At 36.1% G+C, this 26,000-nt stretch overlaps 1 protein-coding gene across 1 annotated transcript; it reads right to left on the bottom strand.

The window, feature by feature from the left end:
* Nucleotides 1–7,817: 7,817 nt before the first annotated feature.
* On the bottom strand, nucleotides 7,818–25,892 carry LOC149814994 (O-Glycosyl hydrolases family 17 protein). The gene is made up of 4 exons (XM_089989317.1): nucleotides 25,763–25,892; nucleotides 21,483–22,757; nucleotides 8,460–8,490; nucleotides 7,818–8,191 (listed from the first exon to the last, which is right to left on the bottom strand). The coding sequence occupies exons 1-4, from the start codon at nucleotides 25,812–25,814 to the stop codon at nucleotides 8,065–8,067; spliced, it is 1,485 nt and encodes a 494-aa protein (XP_089845443.1). The 5' UTR covers nucleotides 25,815–25,892; the 3' UTR covers nucleotides 7,818–8,064.
* Nucleotides 25,893–26,000: the final 108 nt, after the last annotated feature.

Below are 26,000 nucleotides of genomic sequence, written 5' to 3'. Positions count from 1 at the left end.
AATGCTCCAAAAATTTTAACCTTGATTATTTTTTCAATATTGAAAATTCGAGACTAAATTTTTTTATTAAATATAAGTCAATCAAATCTTATAATACAGAAATGGTTTTAAAAAATAGTTAAGAATTTGAGCGGAATTACACTAAAGATAACAATCAAATCAAAATATATGATCTACACATATTTCAAACCATGTACAATATAAGACTGAAATATAAAGTGTTCTAATTTTATTTTAAATCAAAGTATAAAAATGATAGTTCATCTCTACATGATCAAGTACTTAAAATAAAAAGATCATGTCTGCCAAGATCATAAGGTAAAAGTGGACCCTTGAGGATACAACTTGATCAGTCTTTTGCTTTAGTTACTCATCATACTTGACCTGCATTAAATGACTCCCCATAAAATAGGGTTAGACTCGCTAAAGTCTCGTAGAGCAACCCATAAAAAACTTGAAGAAAATAGATCATGCATTCAAAGGTAAAGACATGATATGTTAGTCATCAATCATCAAGAACTAGATAAGGGAACAACGTCCCATAAGTCATCCATTTCAAACATTCGAACAATAAGCATTTAAAAGCATTCTATCACTTAATATTTCATTCAACCTTAACTCACATCATAAAATATAGTGTATATTGCATTCGAGACACATAAGTCATCGCATATATATATAAGGCCTTCAGACTACATCATTTTCATATGCATTTATAATTCTTATAAATAATAGGTCAAATCACAATTTATCATGCAACTCTGAAACACACGCACATACTTTCTAGGTAAATCAGTTAGATATTCATGATACACATCAATCACGATACATAGGTGTGATATTATTACTCATACAATCATAATGCAATTATTTAAATTAAAACTATATAGGCGTGATATGTCATTCACCTAATAAGTCAAAACTAGTTATTTGTAAGCATGATGTGTCATTCACCTATATGCCAATATGGGCATCACAATCATAATCTCATATCAAGATCTAAAATTGATAAATGACTTATTCTCGCATCTGAGTTCAACATATAATCACGCTACAACAGAAAAGCCAAATTTATAGATTCATAACTGGCGATCTCAACTAACTCGCAAGATCATCATAATTCATCATAATATTTCATTTTATCATAACAAAGATTTACAAGATTCACGCCCACCTGGTCTGGGAAATGTACAACCTCACAAGGAGTTATCGCTATAAACGGATGGTCTGCTTGGTCTTAGACAATGCACTTTCTCATAAGGATATACCGTCTTCATGGGCTATCTGCTCTTGGACAATGCACTTTCTCACAAACAGTTATCGCTCTAGCCGGATTACCTGATCTGATCATGAAAACTCTCACAAAAAATACTTTAAAAAAAAACCTTCAATAGGTACCTTATCCAGTAAATATTATTGTCATGCATGCAATAATACACTTGACTACACTCAGGGTTGATAGCTACAAATACGGAAACAAGCATGTATACAATCAATTAGCAAATCACAAGATTTTAGATTACCACTTCGGGGCACCAACACATATCAATTCAATCGACTGAACACGGGATCATGAGCCACTATACGGGGTCGAACATTCAATGGATCTCAAAAGATCTACAACATATCTCATTTCATGCATCACATCAATATCATGGCATTTAAATCATATATTTTACCAACTCACATACATTCATTATTTTACATCATGTGACATTTCAATCATATCATACAAACCATATCAACATACGCATCATAACATCAACACAAGAACATCGTAAACATCAAAGCATGCATAAACAAAACAAGAATTTCATAAATGCGTACGTAAACATGCACATTTCATAATATTGCGCAACTAAACCTCAACATATGTAACTCCTACGTAATTCAATATTTGCAACAGGATCAAAGTCATATGTACATGTTTCACCACATGAATCAATATGCAAAGCAAGCATTTCATGCATAATGTTATATATATATATATATATAATTCACACAAATCATGGTTCATCCATGAGGGCAAGGGATGCATCAATCAATGCATAACAGTATTTAAATAATCTTATCATGAACAAAATTCTATCGTGCATGCTTTCGTGTATGATTCATTCATAACATAGATGACATCTTTTATAAAATTATTATTTCATACATGCATACATAATAGTCATGTCAATCACATCAATCATGTATCATTCATTTAACACAAATGCAGGCTCAAACATGTACCTGTCATAAATACACTCCATATTTCACTATCTAAAATCATGTCAAGCACGATCTCCTAAACCACAATAAGAAAAATATTTTTATTCTCATATATTCAAATCATGCTCAACATGATCTTCGAACTACAATCACAACAGTTCTAGATATCCACAACTAAGTGAAGTGTGTGAGCATGAATGTGTTGCATACAATAAAATAAATTGTTGTTTGATGCATTTGCATCACATATACTTACCATAAGTGTTTACCTTATTTTCATTTTACATTGTATTTCATTCAATACACATTGGCTTATAGTTGTTTTGATACTTAGCAAAAGTATCACATTTTTAGTATAACCTGCACTCAAACCAGTTAAACATATTGGAAAACTTATGCATGCATAATAACCTTAGATATCCACAATTAAGCATGGTGTGTGCGCATAATTTGTATTTGCAATTCAGTTAAGTATTTAGTGCAACAATATCATGCTTACACAATTAGTGCATAAAAATGTTTTCTACAAGTTTAGTTAAGGTATCTTACCTTAATAATGTGAAGAAAAATGAATTGAAACCCAAAAGACTGAGAGGTTTTGGAATCCGCAAAGATTGCCCAAGCAACGATGCACCAAACACTTATTGCACAATCAAAAACGTCAAAAGTTGGTTATGAATACTATGAATTGCATCAATCTGTAACTTATTTCCTATAATTGACCATATCTTGCGTATAAAAACTCCTTTGTTACTTTTCCAACCTTGAAATCATTATAGACATTCATATCGCCAGATGAAACAAACAAACTCAACCCATTGTGCTAAAAATCATATGCAAAGATTTCAAGAAACGATCATGCAGATGTGATAAAAAAATTGAGTGTCTGATAAGATTTAAAATCGGTGGCTAGAATTACAACAAAATGTGATAATTTAAAATTTGAATTTCTGAAGTAAAATCAACTACTGCAAAAGAAAATTCTGTTGTGATTTGTAATCAAACTCCAAACATAGATTTTTTGTGGAAAACTTGAAATCTGATGGGGTTCAAAATCGAACCCCAAAACTGATCTTTACGTAGTGATCACAGACTTAACAGATTTTTTTACTATGACTAGAAATCAAAACCACACAAAGATTCCTGCTATGATTCAAGACTTAACTCAATAGAAAATCAAGTGCCTAATGAATTTTCAAATCAAAACAGATTTGTCTTCTGTGACAAGAATCTGACTATTGTGACTTTAAATTAAACTGCAGTGATTATTTTAAAAATGACCCCCCCCCCTTGCTGTCACGTGAAATCAACCACTATTATTAAATCAAACTACTAAAATTTACATCAACATCTAAACTAAATCAAGTTGTGGTTCTAAACATCAAATTGTTGGTATAAAAGTCATCTGCTGCAATAGAAGTTCAATTGTTGTGATTAATTTAACTGTAGTCATAAAAATCAAACGGTTGGGGTGATTAAAAATGAAATTGCAATTGCTAAAATCAAACTGATGTTAAAACAAAAATAAAGTTGTTGTGATTAGTCAAAATGTTGTAGTATATATCAAAATGTGATAATTAGAATCAATTTATATTGGTAAAAATCAAACTCTTGTTTATTAAAATTGACTACTGAGATTAAAATCAATGGTTGTGACTTAATAAAATAAATAGTTTTATGATAATTCACTAAAATAATTAGTTCGATTGATAGATTAAATATTTTAAATAGTACTTTTGATTACAATGACCAAAGTACCCTTTATTCATATTTGTTTTGAAAACCACCAAATTATGTATAGTTAAGTTCAAAAGACATTCAAAACACCTAGATGAGGTTGTGACTCTCGCTCAAACAATTAATTTTCATGATCGTTTGAATATTTTAACAATATTTTATCTAAAGAAATTCTTGAAATAACCATTTTATCCTTATTGATCAGAAAGATATAATTAAGCATATAAAATACTCAAATTTGATATTTAAAAGATAGAAGCACATTTTTAACTCAAAGGTAAAGCTAATTCTTTATTTATTTAATATCTCAAAAATGTATAGGTTATATATATACATGTCATTTTAAAGAAAAAGAAGAGTTAAGTGCAAAATTATAAAAAAATTTATTTATTTTTAGGATTTTAAATATAAAATTACATTCATATCGAAATTCTAAAAAGAACGGTCTTGATTTTACAAAAATCAGAGTTGTAATGCATCTAGAGTGCTCCCAGCAAGTTTCAGAGGCATAATAGTAATTTTTTCGAATTTTAAGGATAAATATAACGTGAAGGTTATAGTTGTCCCATTCTTGGTTGACCTGATTCAATCAAACTCCATAGAACTCTTGTTTTATTCAAAACCATACCTTAATTAAAGCCTAGGGGTGAAATAAAATTTTCACTAAAGAACTATTTAGAAAAAATAAGAAAAAGAAAACTAAACTAACCTAGCTAACTAGACTAAAAAACAACTTAACCTAGTTAGATCCTAAGTAAACTATCTCTCAAAATCATAATCCATAGTTTTGAGCCTCTTGTTTTAAAAAGAGAAGGGCCCCCCTCTTGGTCTTTCCAAGTGGCAAGTTGATCTTGCCATTTGTCTAGATCTCCTTTGCCTCTCCTTCATATAAATACTACCCTTCTTCTCTTTTCCTCATCCTCAAGTCAGCTTCTCTCTTCCTCTTCCTTCCACTCCTTTCTCCTAAGCTGTAGGTCACCGTGTTGGGGGGACATTGCAGGTTCAAAACTCAATGCTACATTAAATAACTGGTGGGGTCATGCTTAACCCCAGCTTGCCTATCTAAAAAATAAAAAACACGTTTGGTCTGTGTGTGGGTGGGTGCGTGTACGTTACACTAAGACACAACCATTAACCTACGATGACCATTTTCAAGGTATTCATTTGGGAGAGTTCATGATTCCTAACAGAAAGCATGAGAGCCCTAACAGAAGCCGCAACACACTTCCTATTCAAGTCTCCCAAACGTAGCCTTATTTGCTTTTATCTTACTTCCTATTTACTTTCTCATAAGCTTATACCTCAGTTTTGTTTTATAAAAGTTACTTTCAATTATAACAAAACTTGTATTCCATCCACTTTCTAATCACTTGTATTATATCATTTCCTATTTGTTTCCATGTTTCCTATTTGTTTCCATGTTTCCTATTTGATTCTACTTTCACTTGCTTTTATCATTTCCTACAAGCTTCTACAATATTATATAAATGTCTTATGCTTCCTTGTTTGTTTTCTTTATTTAAAAACGGTAAAAGAAAATTGTCTAATCAAAAGGGGGCAAAAATATCATTCACCTCAAGCAGGTATTTAGTATGCATTCAAGAAAAGTCAACGGTTAGGTGTTGCCAAAACACTGCATTGGGAATGGAATTGTCAGCACTAGGGGCGACTCAAGAGAAGTTGAGGACCTAGGCCAAGCCTCCAAATGAGACCCTAATTTTTTTTTTATTCTAGGATTGCACCTTTTTTTCTTAAATTCTTAATATCTGAACGTTTAAGGGCAGTCCCCTTTGCATACTATGGCGGTGCTGTTGATGCTTTAGTTGTACATGACATTAGTAGACGGCATTGCATTTGATAGCAAGAAATGCACTCATTATTTCTTTTATAATTTGAACAGCTCATTCAAATAGGAAAGTTTTCAAGTCGCAAGAGCTAAAGAAGCTAGATAACAGGCTAGGAAATGGGAAGACTGGTCTTACAAGGAAACGAGAATGAACCTTCAGAGAAGGGATCATGTTCTTCCTAGTACAATATTATTTTATTTTGTTTCTTCACATTCTTTTGTTCTTCATGGTTGGTTGTTTTGTTGCAAATGTTGATCAAAACCCCTCACAACTGTGTAGAAATTTGTGAGACGTCTGTTATTATCAAGTTCTGATCAAGTTTTGGTGAACGTCTGAAGGTTCTCTGTTTGCATCTTATCACTGGATTCCAAAATTTGGAGGCCCTAGGTGGTGGCCTCAAATCACAAAGAGGCCAGCTAGCCCTGGGCAGCACCAACACCACATTTCAACAACATATGTTTTCAGCAAGTCCATCTTGAACTCCCCATTTTGGCAACTCAAGCTGGATCTAGGCTATACCTAATGTGACGTGATCAGATCTAACCTAATTGGATTCAGATTCAGAGTGAGTCTGATGAGATCAACTAAAACTGAATTCAGAGCTGACCAACTTAAAATCTGACATTTACATGCATTCAGATTTGGATTTTAGTTGGATTCAAATTTTAGTCAGATACAAAATTCAATACTGGGTCCGAATCTGATTATTAACCAGTTTTTTGGCTACCGTATCCAACTAATCAGATTCGAGGATTCAGGTTGGATGTAGGAAACTATCTTACCCATTGACATCTCTAATGGGGCGTCGGTGAACCTCATGTATAATGAAATTTCACAGAAAAAAGTCTCTTTTCTTCTTTCCAGGTCCTTCATGGTCGGGTCATGGCCGATCCCACATTTTTATCTGTTTTTATCAAGTGGGGTATGATTCCGTATTCGAATCTGATTCAGTCACAAAGTGGTTACTGGAACGAGGCATGACCTGGATTTCTCTTATTAATTCTGCTAAAAATAGGAATCTACACAATTTTCCATCCAGGAAAAAAACCCACAAAGTAAAGGGAAAAATAAAGAACAAAAAAAAGAGTTAACAGAGGAAAAGTAAAGAATCACTGCGTTCTATATAAAAATGGGTGACAAATTTCATTTAATTGACATATCGAGAGACTGCAACACGAAAAAGTCTGAAATTAGGCTTGCTAGTGGGCAGCCAAAAGGGAAACTTTTTTTTTTCTGAAGACACATAAAGGGAGACATTAGCGACCTGCTTTGACAGCCAATGCATGAAGAGACCCATATCGATTTCATATGGTTTCCATGAAGTATTCGCCTTGTTGCAGCGACCTGCTTGACAACCACACATCTTGGCATTTCTCGAGATGGGTGTGGTGTCCATCTCAAGAAAAGTTGAGATGGATGCTCATCAGCAGCAGAAGTGCAGCGCTGCATAAAAATGACATCATAAAGTAAATGCAACATTTTTCAACAAGCACGTGGAATGGTTCCGGTTACATCCGGATCCGCCCGAGCCATAAAAAGACAACTCTACTGTTGGTATAAAAAAAAGGTCTGGATAGGAATGTTACGTAACATTTCATCCATTGATGGATGTTTAGATATGGATTAGAGACAGCTTTGACCCATGATCCCGCAACTCTTCTCCCATTACGATTGTTTGCTGTTAGGCGATGTGTAAACCCTAAACGGGTTCCAACCACTCATAGGGATCATCCAGAAGTTACTGGGAAATTTTTTACAAGAGGCAATGTGGAGACCATCCAGAGGGCTTTCCCACCAATGCGTTTGTGGCCGGCTAATGAGGTGAGTGCATATACATATCAAAGATCAAAAAGTGCTTCCAATACATGTTAACAGGTGACGCCAACTTCTTCTCATATTGATATAACTAAAATCACAGATCAGTTCTACAATGGAAAGAATATATATATATATATATAGTCAAATAGACACTGATCCCAATCCAAAATGCAATCCTCCATCCAAAATGCCAGCAAGAGATATCATCAAAGATCAAAAAGTGCTTCCAATACATATTAACAGGTGACGCCAACTTCTTCTCATATTGATATAACTAAAATCACAGATCAGTTCTACAATGGAAAGAATACATTTACATATATATATATATATGAATATAGTCAAATAGACACTGATCCCAATCCAAAATGCAATCCTCCATCCAAAATGCCAGCAAGAGATTACCCAACCAAAGATTTTTCACGATCTAGCAAAATTGCTCCAAGCTTCACGTGGCAGAGATCAGAACCACCAGCAAGATCAAAACCAGGCTGGTGGCTGACAAAGCCTGGAAATTATGCTTCATGGATGCTGAAGCTGAACTTGTTGAATTGGCACTGCTGCCACCAACACTCCTGTGCAAGGCATGAATGAAACAGGCATTAAAAAACAATAGGCAAAAATTTTCAAAGAGATTCTGAATATCAAAAATTTCATGAGGCTCGGAATTTTCTCGCATCAAGAGTTGAGCAGGTATGCTCAACTGTCCAACACTAGTGCAAGATCAATTTCTTTCTGATTCTCACAGCCCAATAAGTGGCAGTCTTCCAATATGATTCAAGAGAGAGAGAGAGAGACCAGATGAGAATAATTAAAAGAAAATCGAACATTTTTGGTACATACGCTCGTGTCATATACTGGCATTGGTCGTAGCCTGCAAAAGAGATGGAATAGTTAAAATGTTAGATTAACATGACACTATCTCAACACTTGGCAAAATGTTCATAATATAAAGCAGAAAGAACAGCTTCAAACCAGTCCATTTCTATTAATACACACACGAGCACATGCACACACACACATGGACACTTCTATACAAAATTTGGTTGTCCAGAAGTCAGATACGAGAAGCTTAAAACCAACCTCAAGATGGGGTTATATAGGAAACACACCCAAGCTCAGGCGGACCAGAGGTTTAAGGATTACCACGTCTTCAGTCATGTTTTTGGATATGAGAAGCTCAAACTATGCTAAAGATGGGGTTATAGAAAAGCCAAGCTCAAGAACTTCAAGTTTAAACACCAAGACATAGACAGAGTCATGTATGCACATAGACAGAGTCATGTATGTGCGCACGAGCATTTGCATATGATCACTATGGTTGGGATATTAAATCCATTTGTTCCTTTCTTTGAAAAAGAACTCCATATTGTTTTGACATCAAGAGCTCTTTTACACTAAAGCATGACAAAACATCGAAAAGAACCAATCCAATTTACACATTCAGTTGACCTTTATTGAGAGCAATATGTCTGTATTGGAGAATGTCTGTATTGGAGAATCTGTAACAACTTATATATTATATAACTGAAATGACTTTGAGGAGATTGAACTGAATCGACATCAGTTTCCTAACCTCGAATACATGGAACAGGAATTTTTTGAATTCAGTAGCCACGGGGATCTCTTAACTCTTTAATGAACACGCTCAGGGCTGCTCACTACTGAACACGCTCAGGGCTGTTCCTTATGTTCCTTTCTTTGAAAAAGAACTCCATATTGTTTTGACATCAAGAGCTCTTTTACACTAAAGCATGACAAAACATCGAAAAGAACCAATCCAATTTACACATTCAGTTGACCTTTATTGAGAGCAATATGTCTGTATTGGAGAATGTCTGTATTGGAGAATCTGTAACAACTTATATATTATATAACTGAAATGACTTTGAGGAGATTGAACTGAATCGACATCAGTTTCCTAACCTCGAATACATGGAACAGGAATTTTTTGAATTCAGTAGCCACGGGGATCTCTTAACTCTTTAATGAACACGCTCAGGGCTGCTCACTACTGAAGGCGCAACCAAAAACTGTCAACTTGAGCCAATTAGAAAAACAACCTCTATATTGCAGCAGGCCCAGAAGTGCTCAACTGGCGACAATTAATGCATGAAATCACTATCACATTTTTTAAATTCACGGTGAACATGTTAACACCTATGGATGATCATAGACAGTAACAGCTATACATCAGAGGATCAGCACCAACAATGCACACTAGTAGCTTCCAGCCATGGTGATCATAGCAACTAATGGGATTTCTAGGCAAAAAAAAAAGGACTCTCTACCAGTACCCAGCATTGTTGATACCAAAAACTGAAGCTAGTGTACATTGGGAAATCTTAAACCTTATTTGGTGAACAATAAAATCTGCCACCTGACAAAGCACCATATTTGATGTAGAGTGGTGTCACTACCCTATTTTCAGCCAATCCGATGCCAGATGAGTATCCACACACAAAAGAATTTGAAGAATGTGATGTTAAGGCTCATAACTGAAAGGGCATGATGATACCCTTTTTTTGAATTTATAACCCAAAGAAACCGCATCCTGTACGAAACCGCATCCAATGCTAGGACTCCTCCCCCCGGGGCCTATGCTATGCATCGGCTTGCGCAGAGGGGCCACGCCCATGAGAATCGAACCTTGACTGCCTGTCTAGCAGCCAAGGCCCCACTACCCCAACCTCCTTGAGGCATCATGATGATACCAAACTCTCAATCATTGTAGCTTGGCTTGAACTATCAAGCAGGCTTGTATTTGGGCTGCTCAAGCTTGGTCTATGTACAACCTAGTCACAACCTAGCTTGAGACCAAAAACTGAAGCTAGTGTACTTTGGGAAATCTTAAACCTTATTTGGTTCAATAAAACCTGCCACCAAACTTTAGCAATAAGGTTAGTTAATTAAAAACTTGAAATTGCTCTTGATTCCACCATGAAGATTAGAAGACTTCAACTTTTCAACGTCTCGTTCTATATGAAAACCTTTTGGTCTATGTACAACCTAGTCACAACCTAGCTTGAGACCAAAAACTGAAGCTAGTGTACTTTGGGAAATCTTAAACCTTATTTGGTTCAATAAAACCTGCCACCAAACTTTAGCAATAAGGTTAGTTAATTAAAAACTTGAAATTGCTCTTGATTCCACCATGAAGATTAGAAGACTTCAACTTTTCAACGTCTCGTTCTATATGAAAACCTTTTGGTTTAAGCACAACAAAATTCTTGCTGTCTTAACTTGCTAGAGAAACCACTATCTATGGTTTATGCTTTGATAACGCTAGAGTTGGCATCAAAGCCAACTGCCACAGAAATTATCTCATACCGCTATGTCATAGGGATTCGCCTAGACAGGTGCCGCACCCGCGTTGACGCGACACAACGCGGGTACGCGTGCGGGTGCGGCACCCGGTGCGGTGAACGCACCCAGGGTCATTTTGGTCCATTTTTTGGATTAAAAAAATCTGCTTTGGAAAATAAAAAAAGAGACCCTTGCTTTAAATTCATTTAAAATGCATTGAACAACATTATTTTCAAGTGAATAAATTCTCATTAAACTCTCTCTCTCTCTCTCTCTCTCTCTCTCTCTCTCTCTCTCTCTCTCTCTCTCTCTCATTTAATAGTAATAAAACTTCCTCTCATCCACCAAAAACATAAAACAAGTTTCTCAACAAGGCAGCTTTGAAAAGCGTTGATAATAGAAAACGGTTTCCTAAAATCTATCTTGGAAATTAAAAGCTTTCATTGAGAATAGGAAAGGTCCCCGAAAGTCCAACGTGTAAATTAAACCCATATTTTGAAGTTTTAAATTATTTTATTTAGATTCTTGGAAATTAAAAGCTTTCATTGAGAATACGAAAGGTCTCCTAAAATCCAACGTGTAAATTAAACCCATATTATGAAATTTTAAATTAAACCCTTTTATAGGGAGAGCTTCGACGGAAGCCCGTTTCTTTTTGTGGCCCCCAATTTTCTCATCTTTGACAAACCCTTTCACAGAGGACCCTCTTCCAAGGAGAGTGTGATGGACTCGTTCCTCTATGATACTTTTTCAACCTTATTTTCGGCCGCCTTTCCATAAGAGAAACCTAGAGATAGGGAGTTTTGAAGAAAACTTAATTTTTCTTCGAAAGTTCCGTTTTGCAAACACCTCCTCTTTAAGGAAGAGATGAGTATTTCCTACTTCCCATTCAGGTAAGGGCTAAGCCTGAGTCTCTCTTTTTGGGAAAAAAGAGCGGAGAATTTTGTCATGGATATGTCGATTCAACGTCAATCAATTACTTTCATCAAAAATTCCAAGAATATTTTGTCAATCTGCTATAAAAAACCGTTGTTGATCTCAAAACTTTTATTGCACAAAGAATTACCTCAAACTACCTCTAGTATTATTTTCAAAAGGAAAAGACTTTTGCAAAATGATTCCTGAAAATTATTGATTTTTCTAAAATTTAATTACCTTATTTCATGTAAATTTGCAAAATGGTTCTTGTGCAAAGAACTTAAAATTGATTTTAAATGGTAAAAGAGACCAAAACAGTATAATTATACTCTTCCTTGACGTCCCTTCTACAGTGTGAGAATCTTGGATAACGATCATGGGGGACCATGAGGATACTCCGTGTGCAATTGTGCCCTATAACACGATGTGTGGTTCACGTTCCCGACCACGGTTTTAGGAAGCTTTCAGCCACTTTGCATGGGGGGTGTTATTGACTCAGCTATAGTTATTGGTATACCAAGAAAGTGACGTAAGTGAATATTGATTTCCCTGATGTCCCAGCATTAGGTGTTGATTCCTAATGTTCTGATTGATGGTGTTGTTGATGGTGTTGGTTCCTGATATCGGTCAAAGAACAAGTGTAAAACCTAGTAATTAAAATAAAAAATTTGTGTTAAGCTATAAATTGGGGACTACTTTGAACCTTGAGAATTATGCATGTTTTGAGTATTTGTAGGTTTAAGGAAAAGTAAAAATTATATTTGTGTACATTTAATATGGTCATGCATGCAAAAACAACTCTGATAAATAACTTAATAAGTTATGCATGCATCTTTTACTGTTCAACATTAGTTCATGCATCTTTGCATATTTGATTTTACAAGATAATTGTGGTAAGTTATTGCTTGTGAGTTTCTCTTAAATTTATGCCTGAGTTAATTTACGTTATTTCTTTTACTATTAGATTTTTAGAGAAATTCGTATGAGGACATCGGTTCTTACCCGTTTTCTAAAACTATTTTACAAGCACAGATGCCCAGTGACGTGTAGAACTGGCTGGCTGGAGGATGAGAGACTTGTGACTTAGTGTTTGGGTTTTGACCAAAGAGCAGGATTTTCTATAAAGTTGACTTTCATATTTTGAACATTCAACTTATTGATTTAATTTATAAAGTTCATTTTATTACTTCAAATTGATTCAATGCATTAAATGATTTGTGGTTTGGTTATATATTAAATCTGTGATGTACCTGTTAAATTGTAATTTATAAGACATATATATATATTTCATATATGTATATGTATTCATCTACTTGTATATATAAAATATATATTTCTTTATTGTATTGGCTGTAGGGGTATTTTAGTCATTTCTACATTTTGCGCATATTCATGTTTTTGAATATGATTGTAATTCCTCCTTTTTATTTTTTTATTTTTGTAATTTTTTTCATTTCTTATTTTTGTTTTTTTTATAATGTTTTTGTACACAGTCAGCCACTGACTGTGTACAGTGTACAACAGTCAGCGGCTGACTGTGTACAGTGTACAACAGTCAGCCATTGACTGTGTACACAGTTTTAAAAATATAGACGTTGGGCTGATTCCCAACGTCTCTAATAAGAGTTGTTGGGAATAGCCCAACGTCTCTTAAGTTTGCTTATAAATAAGGGCTATGTGAGCCCATTGTATGAATGTAGTATTAGAGTAAGGAGTTGTCTCCTTAAGCTTATAATTATAAACACTGCATTTATTGCACTTTCTTTGGTGTAAAGCTTATAAACACTGTGCATTTATTGCACTTTTTTTGTGGTGTAAAGTTTATAAACACTGTGCATTTATTTTGTGTATTGAGTATTTGAAGTATCAAGTTATTTGAAAACTTGATTGTTTGCAAGGATTCTTCACAGTACCCCCGCGTCCTTGGGAGGTTTTCCGAAATTGTTTTTAAAAAAAAATCCACTATTTTTCAAGGGTCAGTTGGGGTCATTACAAGATCAGACCAGATCTTGGTGGTTTCAATCTTGATATATCAAATCTGGTCACATCATATCAGATCTTGATTCCTTCTTATTCATTTTAAATTTGATCTAGTTCAATTTCGTTTAATCTCCTTTGTTTTTTTAAATCTGGAGTTTTATTATACATTGTTCAGCTTCAGATCTGATCAAACTCCATCTCAACATGAAAAATTCCTCTCCTTCCTCTTTTCATGTTTTTCTTTAAACCTGACAAAAGATTTTGACCCAACAAGTCATTGTCTCGATTTTGGCCAAGATCAAGTAGTCATCAGACTACACAAGCACCTTTCTGAATCCACAGGTAAAAAAAAAATTGTGCGAACAATTTCGATTTTTTGAGTTCTAATTTCATTCTTCGTGTTCATATTCTGAATTCATTTTTTTTAGTTTGGGTCATTATCTTACCTCATTTCCAATGTCTACTCATTCTCTCACTTCCTCGTTTCTCAACCAACTTTGTCTACGAAAAGTTGGATGAAACTAATTTCATAACCTGGAAAAACCAAAGGAAAAGGTGATAGCAAAAGATGGTGATTATGATCAGATTGTCTACAACAAGAATCCTGATTATATTGCTTGGTTAAAAAATGATTAAATGGTTGTGGCCTTTATTATGGCCGCACTTTCCAGACAATTTCTTTTGCATGCACTAACAGGAGTAACAGTAAGGGAACTTTGGGAAGTTCTTCAGAGATGGCAGATTTTCACTCCTAAGGTGTATACCACCTAAGTTTGAATTTGGATTGTTGAAGAGAGGAAACAGCAATGTGGCAGAATTTCTCGATGGTGTGAAGTATATCACGGATCAGTTGGCAGCCAGAAACTTCGTGGATTGGGTGATGAATATAATATGTTCAAACCGATGTATATGGATCGCGAGAAAAGAGGTAACTTTGACAAGCTTAGGTATCTCATCAAAGAAAGAGAACTCGAATTTCAATCATGAGGTGATGTTGGCTGCCACCTCGAATCATGGTCGAGGAAGAGGCTGAAATCAGTAATGATAACAGAAATTCAGGAATTCTTCCTAATCCTCATACTTACAACACAAATGTAAATCGATATAATGCATTATGTCAGATGTGTGGAAAGTGGGGACATTTGTGCTCAAATTACTATTGGAAATATGTCCCAATGTATCGTCCCACAATTACTTACCCAACCCGTTTTCGTCAGTTTTCTCCACAAGCCAGCGCCATGAGAGGGAGAAGAGGCCCACGACTAGCATCCTCCAATGCGTTCACAGGGCCTGGGTTTTCTTCTCCATAACATAATCAGGATATGGACTTCTTGAGTGCCTCCTTTTCTCAGTTTGGCATGCATGGCCTTAGAAATCATTATAGTTCCCCTTGGTCAGCAGCCCACGATTCCTATGAGCTCACCATGGCCTGCTACTTCAGTTCAAATTACTATTGGAGATATGTCCCAATGTATCGTCCCATAATTACCTACCCAACCTGTTTTTGTAAGTTTGCTCCACAGGTCAGCGCTATGAGAGGGGAAGAGGCCCACAACCAGCATCCTCCAATGTGTTCAGAGGGCTTGGGTCTTCTTCTTCTCCAGGACATAATCAGGATATGGACTTCTTGAGTGCCTCTTTTTCTCGGTTTAGCATGCATGGTCTTGGAAATCATTATATTTCCCCTTGGTCAGCAGCCCATGATTCCTATGATCTCACCATGGCCTGCTACTTCAGATCAGCCCACCCGGAGAGCATCTTCCACTTCTCAGGTCCCACAGCTAGGTGCTTAGTTTCTAAAATTAGGTATTGCCCACCATGTGTGATGCAGGTAAACTCACAATTCTTATTCCTTATCACGGTAATGAGAGAATAGTCACTGGTGATGGAAAAGCACATTCCATTAACCACATTGGAACCGGGACTATTCACACTCCCCATGGTCATTTTCATCTTCCGAATACCTTTCTTGTTCCTAATATTAAATGTAACATTGTTTTTGTTTCCCAACTTAATGATCATTTGTTTTTTCTCTTCTTTCGTCTCTATGAAGGGTATTCAATCGAAGCGAAATCTCGTTGACGGAAAGAGATGTAGAAGGTTGTTTGTTCTGAGTGAAGCTCATGTCGGTCATCCCCAAATTCTCGTGTCTGATGAAGTTATCTTCAATAATGATGTATATAATTCCATATTTCTTGAAATTTTGTGTAATAAAGGGCTTATTCCTTTAAAGAATAAGTGCATTGTTTGTTCCATGTCATGCATTCAGTGTCGAGTCAATAAAATCCATGAGCTCATTTCTTGAAATTTTGTACAATAAAAGGCTTATTCCTTTAAAGAATAATTTCATTGTTCATTCTATGTCATGTGTTCAGTGTCAAGTCTCTAAAAGCCATGAACTCCCGTTTGGTGTTTCTAATAAAAAAGCTTCATTTCCCCTTGAGTTAAATGATGTTTGGGGTCCTACACCCGTGATGTCTAGATCTCGTTTTTATGTAATTTTTGTGGATGACTTTTCTCGTTACACTTGGATTTACTTTTTGAAATCCAAAGACAAAGTGTTATCTGTTTTTCAAAAGTTTAACATTGTTTTTGTTTCCCAACTTAATGATCATTTGTTTTTCTCTTCTTCTTTCGTCTCTATAAAGGATATTCAATCGCAGCGAAATCTCGTTGAAGGAAAGAGATGTAGAAGGTTGTTTGTTCTGAATGAAGCTCCTGTCGATCATCCCCAAATTCTCGTGTCTGATGAAGTTATCTTCAACAATGATGTATTATTGTGGCACAAGCGATTGGGTCACTATAATTCCATATTTCTTGAAATTTTGTGTAATAAAGGGCTTATTCCTTTAAAGAATAAGTGCATTGTTTGTTCCATGTCATGCATTCAGTGTCGAATGAATAAAATCCATGAGCTCATTTCTTGAAATTTTGTGAAATAAAAGGATTATTCCTTTAAAGAATAATTTCATTGTTCATTCTATGTCATGTGTTCAGTGTTGAGTCTCTAAAAGCCATGAACTCCTGTTTGGTGTTTCTAATAAAAAAGCGTTAATACATTCTGATGTTTGGGGTCCTACACCCGTGATGTTGTCTAGATCTCGTTTTTATGTAATTTTTGTGGATGACTTTTCTCGTTACACTTGGATTTATTTTTTGAAATCCAAAGACAACGTGTTATCTGTTTTTCAAAAGTTTAAAGCACTTGTCGAAAATCATTTTTCTTGCAAAATATTGTGTTTTCGTAGTGATGATGGTGGTGAATGTGTCTGTGGCATTTTCCAATTACCTAGCTGATCATGGAATCATATGTGAGTTATCTTTCCCACAGACTTTTCAACAAAATGGGGTGGCTGAGAGAAAACACTGACACCTTTCTGAAACAGCACTCATCCTTATAGAGGAGTCCAAAATTCAACCAAGTCCATGGACCTCGAGGCCTTTCGCACAGCTGCCTTTCTAATTAACCGCATAACTCTTACTCTTCTTGGAGGGTTTTCCCCTTCATGTTTCACAGACAGCAGCCTGATTATTCTTTTTTACACACCTTTGGCAGTAGATGTTTTGTGCATGTGCATAATTCCCTACGTAATAAGTTTTTATCCAAGGGGCAAGTATGCAAATTTGTTGATACGATTGAAGGGTATCCGTGTTGCAATCCTACCACTAGTAGTAAATTGATTGTTTTGAGGCATGTCACTTTTCATGAAAATGAAATTGATGTTCCTAGCAATGACAACAGCCATCCTAACCCAATTCACTCACCTGAGCGATGATCAATTTTGTGGCCATCATGTGTCTCACCGAGTCCAGGAAAACCAGTAGCCACTGGACAAACAAATGGTGTTATATCATCACCTACAAGTGTTGATCATAATGTTGCAGCAACTATTACCGAAGGAGCACATCAACCATCGTCACGTGTCTTCTTAACCCTCCATCCAAAAGCATATCACCGGTGTCAATTCACTCATGCTGCTTCTTCTCCTGTCCTGACAGGATTTGTTTCTTCTAATATAGTTGAATCTGCAGGTATCTCAATTAAATCAGCCTAGAAAGGTCAGCTCGGATTTGGCACCCATTGCAGCATTGGGTAAACTATGATTTGTTTTCTATTAAGTTCCATACCTTTGTCACATCCATTGACTCTGGTCATGAGCCCAAATTTTATCATGAAGTATGACATCATCCTAAGTGGATTGAGGTCATGAATAAGAAGATTTCAGCTCTTCGTGAGTGATACATGGGAAGTGGTACCCAGGCCCGATAATAAGAACATCATTGGGTGCCGATGGTCTACAAAATTAAGTATAGGGCTGATGGCAGCATTGATCATAATGTTGCAGCAACTCTCACCGAAGCACATCAACCACAGTCTCGTGTCTCCTTCACCTTCCATCCAAAAGCATATCACCGGTGTCACCATAGTGTTCCACGGGACTGTGATGATCAATTCCCTCATGTTGCTGCTTCTCCTATCCTGTCAGGATTTGTTTCTTCTAATATAGCTGAATCTGCAGATACATCTCAATCAAATCAGCCTAGAAAGGTCTGAGCGGATTTGGCACCCATTGCAGCGTTGGGTAAGCTAATGATTCATTTTCTGTTGAGTTCCATACCTTTGTCGCATCCATTGACTCTGGTCATGAGCCCAAATTTTATCATGAAGTACAACATCATCCTAAGTGGATTGAGGCCATGAATAAGGAGATTTCAACTCTCCATGAGTGTGATACATGGAAAGTAGTACCCAGGCCCGATAATAAGAACGTCATTGGGTGTCGGTGGGTCCACAAAATTAAGTTTAGGGCAGATGGCAGCATTGAGCGGTATAAAGCAAGGTTGGTAGCAAAAGGTACACACAAGAACATGGCCTTGATTTTGATTAAACATTTAGTCATGTTTTTGAATGGACACTATTCATGTGGTGTTGTCTCTTGCCACTATGTATGGCTGGACATGGATGTGAAGAATGCATTTCTTCATGGAACAATACATGAAGTGTACATGAAGCACCCTCCTAGATACCGTTTGGCTGATACCAAAACTACAGTCCTTTGCGTAAGAAAGGCTATATACAGATTGAAACAAGTATCTCGTGTGTGGTTTGAAACTTTTAGCGTTGTTGATTTTTAGACTTTGTTCGAAATCAATGTGATTACTACTGTGTTCATTCATATCAGTTTCACATCATCATCATTCTTGTATATGTAGATGATCTTGTACAGGCAGTGATCCCGGCAGAATCACACATCTGAAGTCCATGCTCAGGAAGCAGTTTCATATAAAGGATTTAGCTCCTTTGAGGTATTCTCTTGGCATAGAGGTTGTTGATCACACCAGCAGGCTCTCTCATTTTATCTCAACAAAAGTATGCTCTGGATATTCTTTTTCGTTTTGGGAAGACCGATTGCAAGCCACTTCCAATTCCCACTCCCATTGTTGTCAGTGTGAAAATAGTTGATGATGACCCACATGATCTAGAGCAATTCAGAAGTCTCATTGGTGCTCTTCAGTATCTTACCTTCACGAGGCCAGACTTGGTAACCCACAAGATCATCTACTAACCAAGTCTCCAGATTATGCGGTCACCCTGTCTCAGTCACATGGAAGCAACTAAAAGAATTATGTATTATGTAAAAGGCACGATAAGTGATGGCATGGTTTATAAATGGCCTTCTTCCCTGCCTCATGATGGATGGTTTGGCACTTATCGTTCTAGCTTACTTTGATGTCGGCTGGTCTAGTGATCCTTCCTCCAGGTGATTCATCAAAGGCTATGCAGTCGTTCTAACTTACTCTGATATTGACTGGGCTAGTGATCCTTCCTCCAGGCGATTCGTCAGAGGCTATGCAGTCTTTCTTAGACAGTATCATGTTTCTTAGTCCAGTTGACAACAGAAAACAGTTGCACAGTCTAGTACTGAAGCGGAGTATCGTGCCATGGCAGTCATAACCAAGGTTGCCAAACTAGGAAGCGGAAGTGGGGAAACGATACGAGAAGCGGAAGCGAGAAGTGAGGCATTTTAAAATTTATACGAAGCGAGAAGCGAAGTTTCAATTTAAAAGCGAAATATGAATAAAAAATGAAGCAATATGGAATCAAACAAGAAACAAATAAAAACTAAAATAAAATTGATCATTCTTATATTTTATGATTTTTCTGTAAAAGAGTTAAATTTTTGTTAAAATCTAACCAATGATGGTTACCAATTTAAAGAAAGTACATGAAAAGTGAGTGAAAGCGTGAGAGAAAATACATGAAAAAGATGAAAAGAAACGTGAGAAAAATATATAGTATGATGCATAGACCATGTGTACGACAAGCATAGAAGAAGCATGGGGGAATCGAGCTTCCCATGAAGTTTCGGAAGTGAGGAGTATATCGCGCTTCCGAAGCGAGCTTCCCACCTACCTAAGAAGCTTCCAGTAACTCTGGTCATAACTATAGAAATTCTATGGACTAGACATTTTCTAGTCAATCTACATCAAAAACTATCCCAATCACTTTTCTTCTGTCATAATAGAAGTGCAATAGCTATTGCCACCAATCTCATGCAATATAGAAAAATGAAACATGTGGAGATCAACACTTCGTCCGTGAAAAAGTTGAAAGTAAATAGATTCTTATATGAAGGTCCGTGCAAATCCAGTCTAGTGCCTTTTCACTCCACAAGGATCAAGATCAAATGAATGTTCAATCTCTTTCTGTCCAAGAGAGATATTTTTGACTTCTCGGTGAATAATAATCGAGTGAGACACAAATTGTTTGGCTCGGATCCCCTGGCGAAAAGAGGGCAAGAGGATTTCTGATTATGCAGCAGGATTTGAGCGAGTCCGTGAAAAAGTTGAAAGTAAATAGATGCACATCCTATGTTTCTTCGAGGTGAAGACCAAATAGCATATTTATCCACCAAGCCACTATCCTCTTTGCGTTATTGGTTTCTCAAGAGCAAACTGTCCATGGTCATTCAAGAACCATGCACAGTTTGAGGGGGTTGTTAGAATCACGTCTGAAGGGGTAATTTTGGTATTTCCCATTTATGTATTGTGTTGTAATATGTTTCATACCTAAAGGGTATTATTGTATTTTCTTCATGTAATCTCAATATGTTTCATACCTAAAGGGTATTATTGTATTTTCTTCATGTAACCTCAACATGATATATATACAAGAGGGACGTCCCAGCTAGGGCACGACCTCCAATTCATCTCCAACCTTTTCTTTTCTCTCTCTTTTCTTTGTGTTGTTAAGGGACACTGCAGCTCTCGCAGTTCTGGCGTTCAGACATTTCAAAACAAAGACTTCTGGATCGATAAGAATTCATATTCAGCATGATCTCAGATTTCAGAAACAACAGAATTGAGAAAACTTAATATCAACGGGAAGAAAAGATAGACAAATGTAGCAATCATGCTTCATTCATTCATAGTTTTTCCTGAACAAAATAAGATCAAAGTTTGCACAAAAGGCTTCCGTATTGAAGCCAAAAGCATTTCAACCTCATAAAGATTAAAGAGTTTATCATATAAGGATAAAATTCACTCATTTTCAGTAACTTTCTTTAAAGACCAGTACAAAAACAATTGAACAAATACAGAAATATGTTTAGTTAAAACTGAACATACTTCAAAAGAATGAAGAGTCCATATAAAACTCACTTGGGTTTTTATTCGTTATCATCGCTGTTCCACCAAAGCTGCAAGCAACTGGAGAAGCACCATACTGATGATAATAACTGTTGAATGCATAGGAAGCATGAGATGCTAAAGTATCTGGCTGATAACAAGCTTGGCTTGGCTGAATAGCTGAACAATCAACGTTGCCCCGACCACAAGCCCAATCCAGAGCACTCTGTAAATCTACATCAGAAGCATTGGATGAAGCAATGCACCAAGTTCCATTTGTGAGTGTATCATTTCCACTAGTAACAGTAGCAGAACTCTCTCTCCCAGACAAGTCCAGATTATAGACACTGGTCTGATCGGGATAAAACAGACCCCAGTTTCTTTCTGAATCCAACCCTGGCTTCCTGTTCTCATTGAACAAAGAAAAGATATACACATCTATCTCTTCACCCGGTTTCATCGGAGTCCCAGTGTTATTGATCACATGACGAATAAGATTTGAGCTGTAGGTCTGAGCATTTTCTGGTGTAGCAGCTGTTTCTTTAGCCGATCCTTTTGATGGCCAACCCGTCTCAGTAACCATAATCTTTAATGTTCTGAAATTAAGGGCAGATAATGCAAAATACAGAGCATCCACCTGAGCATCAAACATATTTGTGTAGACTAAACCAGTATTTGGGTCAATCACAGCAGATGAAGATGAAGAAAAAAGAGCATAGTCAAGGGACACATTTGAAGGGGAATCCCTGTATGCGTAGTAAGGATATATATCAACCATAAATGGTGATTGGGTTTCAGCAAGGAATTCCAACATTGGTTTGATAAATAAGGCAAAGTTGCTGTTAAATGCACCAGCTGATGGTGGAAATGAGCGTGATAAAATACCAAGTGAATGAGTACTGGAAACCTTAATCTTTTTGCCAAGTCCTGCCTTTAGCAGGGCAGTGTGTATCTTCTGCATGGCAGGAACAACAAGCGAGGAGACATTGGTGGAACTTTCAGTGACTTCTGCACCAACAGTTATGTAAGTGATTTTAGTAGCAGGATAATATGGAAGAATGTTGTTCTTGAGCCATGCATCAACATTTGATTGGAATTGTGAAAAGCCAAGTAAGTCTGCATTTGGAATGCCAATCATGAGCTCCACTCTGGTGTTGGCAAAAGCCTTCAGGACCTGGATATTCGAGTCATATATTCTTACATATTTAATGGAGTGCGCTTCAACCAGCTGAGCAACTTTGTCAGGGGTAGGAAGATCATCTGCGTTTCGTCCATAGCAGACACCTACAAAGCTTGCTTTTGAGAACTCTGACATGAAAGGAACATTGAACCCAGTAAGATAGCTTTAGTGCTTGCTCTGGAGAGCTTTGAAACAAATAGGACAATGTATATATCAGTGAATAATATTGACCATTTAAAGGCTCAGGCACTTTAAACTAAACTTTACTTTTTGCCCTTTTATTCTGTTATGTAAAAAAAAGTCTAAACCAAGTGTTGGTCGAATTCTTTCTGAAAGTACAGAAGGAACATTTTTTTTATAATTTTGATGAAAAAAAATGTCTCAAATACAATGGCTAGACGGTTGCAGACTTGCAGTAGTGGTATCTCAGTCAGGGCACCATTTCTTCCAAAATGAAAAATTCTCAAGTTGTATTACATGATTCATTGTCAATACAAATTAGATTTTTTGTTTACTATTGATTTGGAAAATAAGCATGAAAAATTGAATTTCAAATAAAAGTTCCTGAGTATAAGCTTCGGTTGGGGGTTAATTTAATGTGGGAGAATACAACTAGCCTAAAAAATATATACACATACACATTCATTTTGGAATAGATTTAAAAAGATTTTATTTCAAATGATGATAATAAATCTTTTTTTTGGCATACTCAATGATTTTTACAGGAAGAGGCAAAAAAGAAGTCCAAGGATCCTAATCATGAAAATAAGATCAAGATGTCCTTACTATGACAAAAGCTTTAAAAAATTAAAAGAAAAAAATAATATATATGTATGTTGAAGAACAGCACAAAAAATCACTATTAAAAAGTTCTAGTTACCAGATGAGTGCACATGTTTTCCAGAAAGGGTAAAAAGGCTACCCAAACTAGCCGTTGGACTATCCCAACTGCTAGTTAAGCTAGCCTCTCTCTCTTTCTCATGTATATATATGTGGGTCTCTTACCACATTTGTTCTATGCTTTTCTTAAGCATTTTATCGATAAATATTATTTATTTTTTAAGTGTTTCTCAGCCCTTTAGTGGATTGTTCTTGTGTATCACTCAGTTGGACTATCCCAACAACTAGTTGGGCTAGCCTCTCTCTCTTTCTCATGTATATATATGTGGGTCTCTTACCACATTTGTTCTATGCTTTTCTTAAGCATTTTATCAATAAATATTATTTATCTGTTATGTGTTTCTCATCCCTTTAGTGGCTTGTTCTTGGGCTAGCCTCTCTCTCTTTCTCATGTATATATATATGTGGGTCTCTTCCCACATTTGTTCTATGCTTTTCTTAAGCATTTTATCAATAAATATTATTTATTTGTTATGTATTTCTCAACCCTTTAGTGGCTTGTTCTTGTGTATCACTCCGTTGGACTATCCCAATGGCTAGTTGGGCTAGTCTCTCTCTCTTTCTCATGTATATATATGTGGGTCTCTTCCCACATTTGTTCTATGCTTTTCTTAAGCATTTTATCAATAAATATCATTTATTTGTTATGTGTTTCTCAACCCTTTAGTGGCTTGTTCTTGGGCTAGCCTCTCACTCTTTCTCATGTATATATATATATATATATATATGTGTGTGTGTGTGTGTGTGTGTGTGTGTGAGGGGGGGGGTGTTCTCTTCCCACATTTGTTCTATGCTTTTCTTAGGCATTTTATCAATAAATATTATTTATTTAGTATGTGTTTCTCAGCCCTTTAGTGGCTTGTTCTTGTGTATCACTAGTGATCTTTGTATTTTCCCTTAGTGGCTATTGTGATCATGGCTTTGTATTTGTGCACATCTAACATTTTCTTATGTTGTGCACATCTTACATTTTCTTATGTTGTGCACATATTGTTTGTATTTTCATTACAAAAGAGCTCATAATATGTTTACATAATTACAATAGCAGGCAAAAAGTTAAAATGCTTCTTATTAGTCAAAACGTTAGAAAAAGAAAGAAAACGCTTCACATTGAAGAAAGGAGGGAAAGCGACAAAGAAGCTACAATCCTCACAAATGATATTTTCTCCACCCATAACGCAATTAACTCACAAGCAATGCCAGTAAAAAAAAAGAAAGAAAAGTCAGAACTGCTCAACGTCTATAAATTTGAAAAGAAATAAAAAAAAGTTGAATAAAGAATATTCTCTTCTTTTCTTAAAACCTTAGCTGAAATTGCGCAATCATTTAGTTAAATAAGCATTTTCATGGGAAAAAACATAAACCAAACTTATTATTTTAGAAGATCATAAGATATTTACTTAAATCACTTGTAACGAAATAACTCCAGATATAATAACTGAAAGATTCATTATTCTCCAAAAAAATTGAAAATAACATGATATAATATAAGCTAACGACATCCCTCCAGATAAGAAGGAAAAAAACCCGAAACTTTAAACTGTCTTCCAAATAATAACAAAAAAAAAGTAACGAAATAACTCCTCAATACTAGCATAAAAAAATCGTGTCTTTCTTCACAAATATGACGAAAACAGTTTTTCGTTCATCACTTCCAGAAAGGTCACTAAAAGGAAGGGGAAAAAATCGTCGTGTTTCAAAATGACAAGAAAAGGCACTAAGAAAGCAACTTCATTATTCAATATTGCAACAAAGACCACGAAAAAAAACAACTTTGTTCCTCAATGCGTCCAAAACCACTAAAAAACTGCTTCAATCTTCAAAAACAATAACAAAAATCCACCTCATTATTCAAAACAAATGTATATATATATAGAGAGAGAGAGAGAGGGAAACACTAAAAAAGACACGAAAATCAAAATATTACTTCAAACCGACAACAAAATGACGAAAATCCACTAAAAACATAATAAAATCTAGTTTCTCCATCGCAGTAACAAAAAATCACAAAAAAAACAGAAATTCACCACACTCTTCCAAACAAAGATGAGAAAAACTCGATTCTCTAAGAACTCGAAGATGAGCTCCTCGTCACACCCTAATCCGACCGAAACGAAGCGATTTCTCGTCTCATTTCCTCCAAGAAACGCATTTAACGATCCGATTCCCAATGCAGACAAGAAGAAAAGAAATAAGGAAGACCGAGAGAGAGAGAGAGAGAGAAAGAGAGTACCTGCACAAAATAACGATAGGAGGAAGCAGAGAATCGCTTTACTGAACTTCATTGCAGACAATACCTCTCTCTCACACTCGTTGCTTTTCTTGGTTTCCCTATTGGAAGTTGTAACGGCGTCTCGACCGTTCCTCGGGAGCGGAGCGAGTGGCTGTACGGAACGCCCGAGCACTGTCGGAGAGCAGCAGCACGCGGACTCCAAGAGGGCTTTATGAAATCCGGTTTTGAGAGCGCGCCT

Source organism: Nuphar pumila, chromosome 15 (assembly GCF_984573655.1).
Source record: "Nuphar pumila chromosome 15, dmNupPumi1.hap1.1, whole genome shotgun sequence".
NCBI classification, from domain to species: domain Eukaryota; kingdom Viridiplantae; phylum Streptophyta; class Magnoliopsida; order Nymphaeales; family Nymphaeaceae; genus Nuphar; species Nuphar pumila.
Note: the sequence above shows the minus strand (reverse complement) of the source record. Positions and strands in the feature narration are given on the sequence as shown.

What these genes read in the sequence shown, in the direction of transcription:
- LOC149814994 (XM_089989317.1), bottom strand. Translation starts at nt 25,814, where the DNA reads ATGAAGTTCAGTAAAGCGATTCTCTGCTTCCTCCTATCGTTATTTTGT. An exon ending in GATAACGAATAAAAACCCAA is followed by an intron (nt 8,491 to 21,482) that starts GTGAGTTTTATA and finishes TCTCTTTTGCAG; the next exon opens with GCTACGACCAATGCCAGTAT. An exon ending in TGCCAGTATATGACACGAGC is followed by an intron (nt 8,192 to 8,459) that starts GTATGTACCAAA and finishes TGCCTTGCACAG; the next exon opens with GAGTGTTGGTGGCAGCAGTG.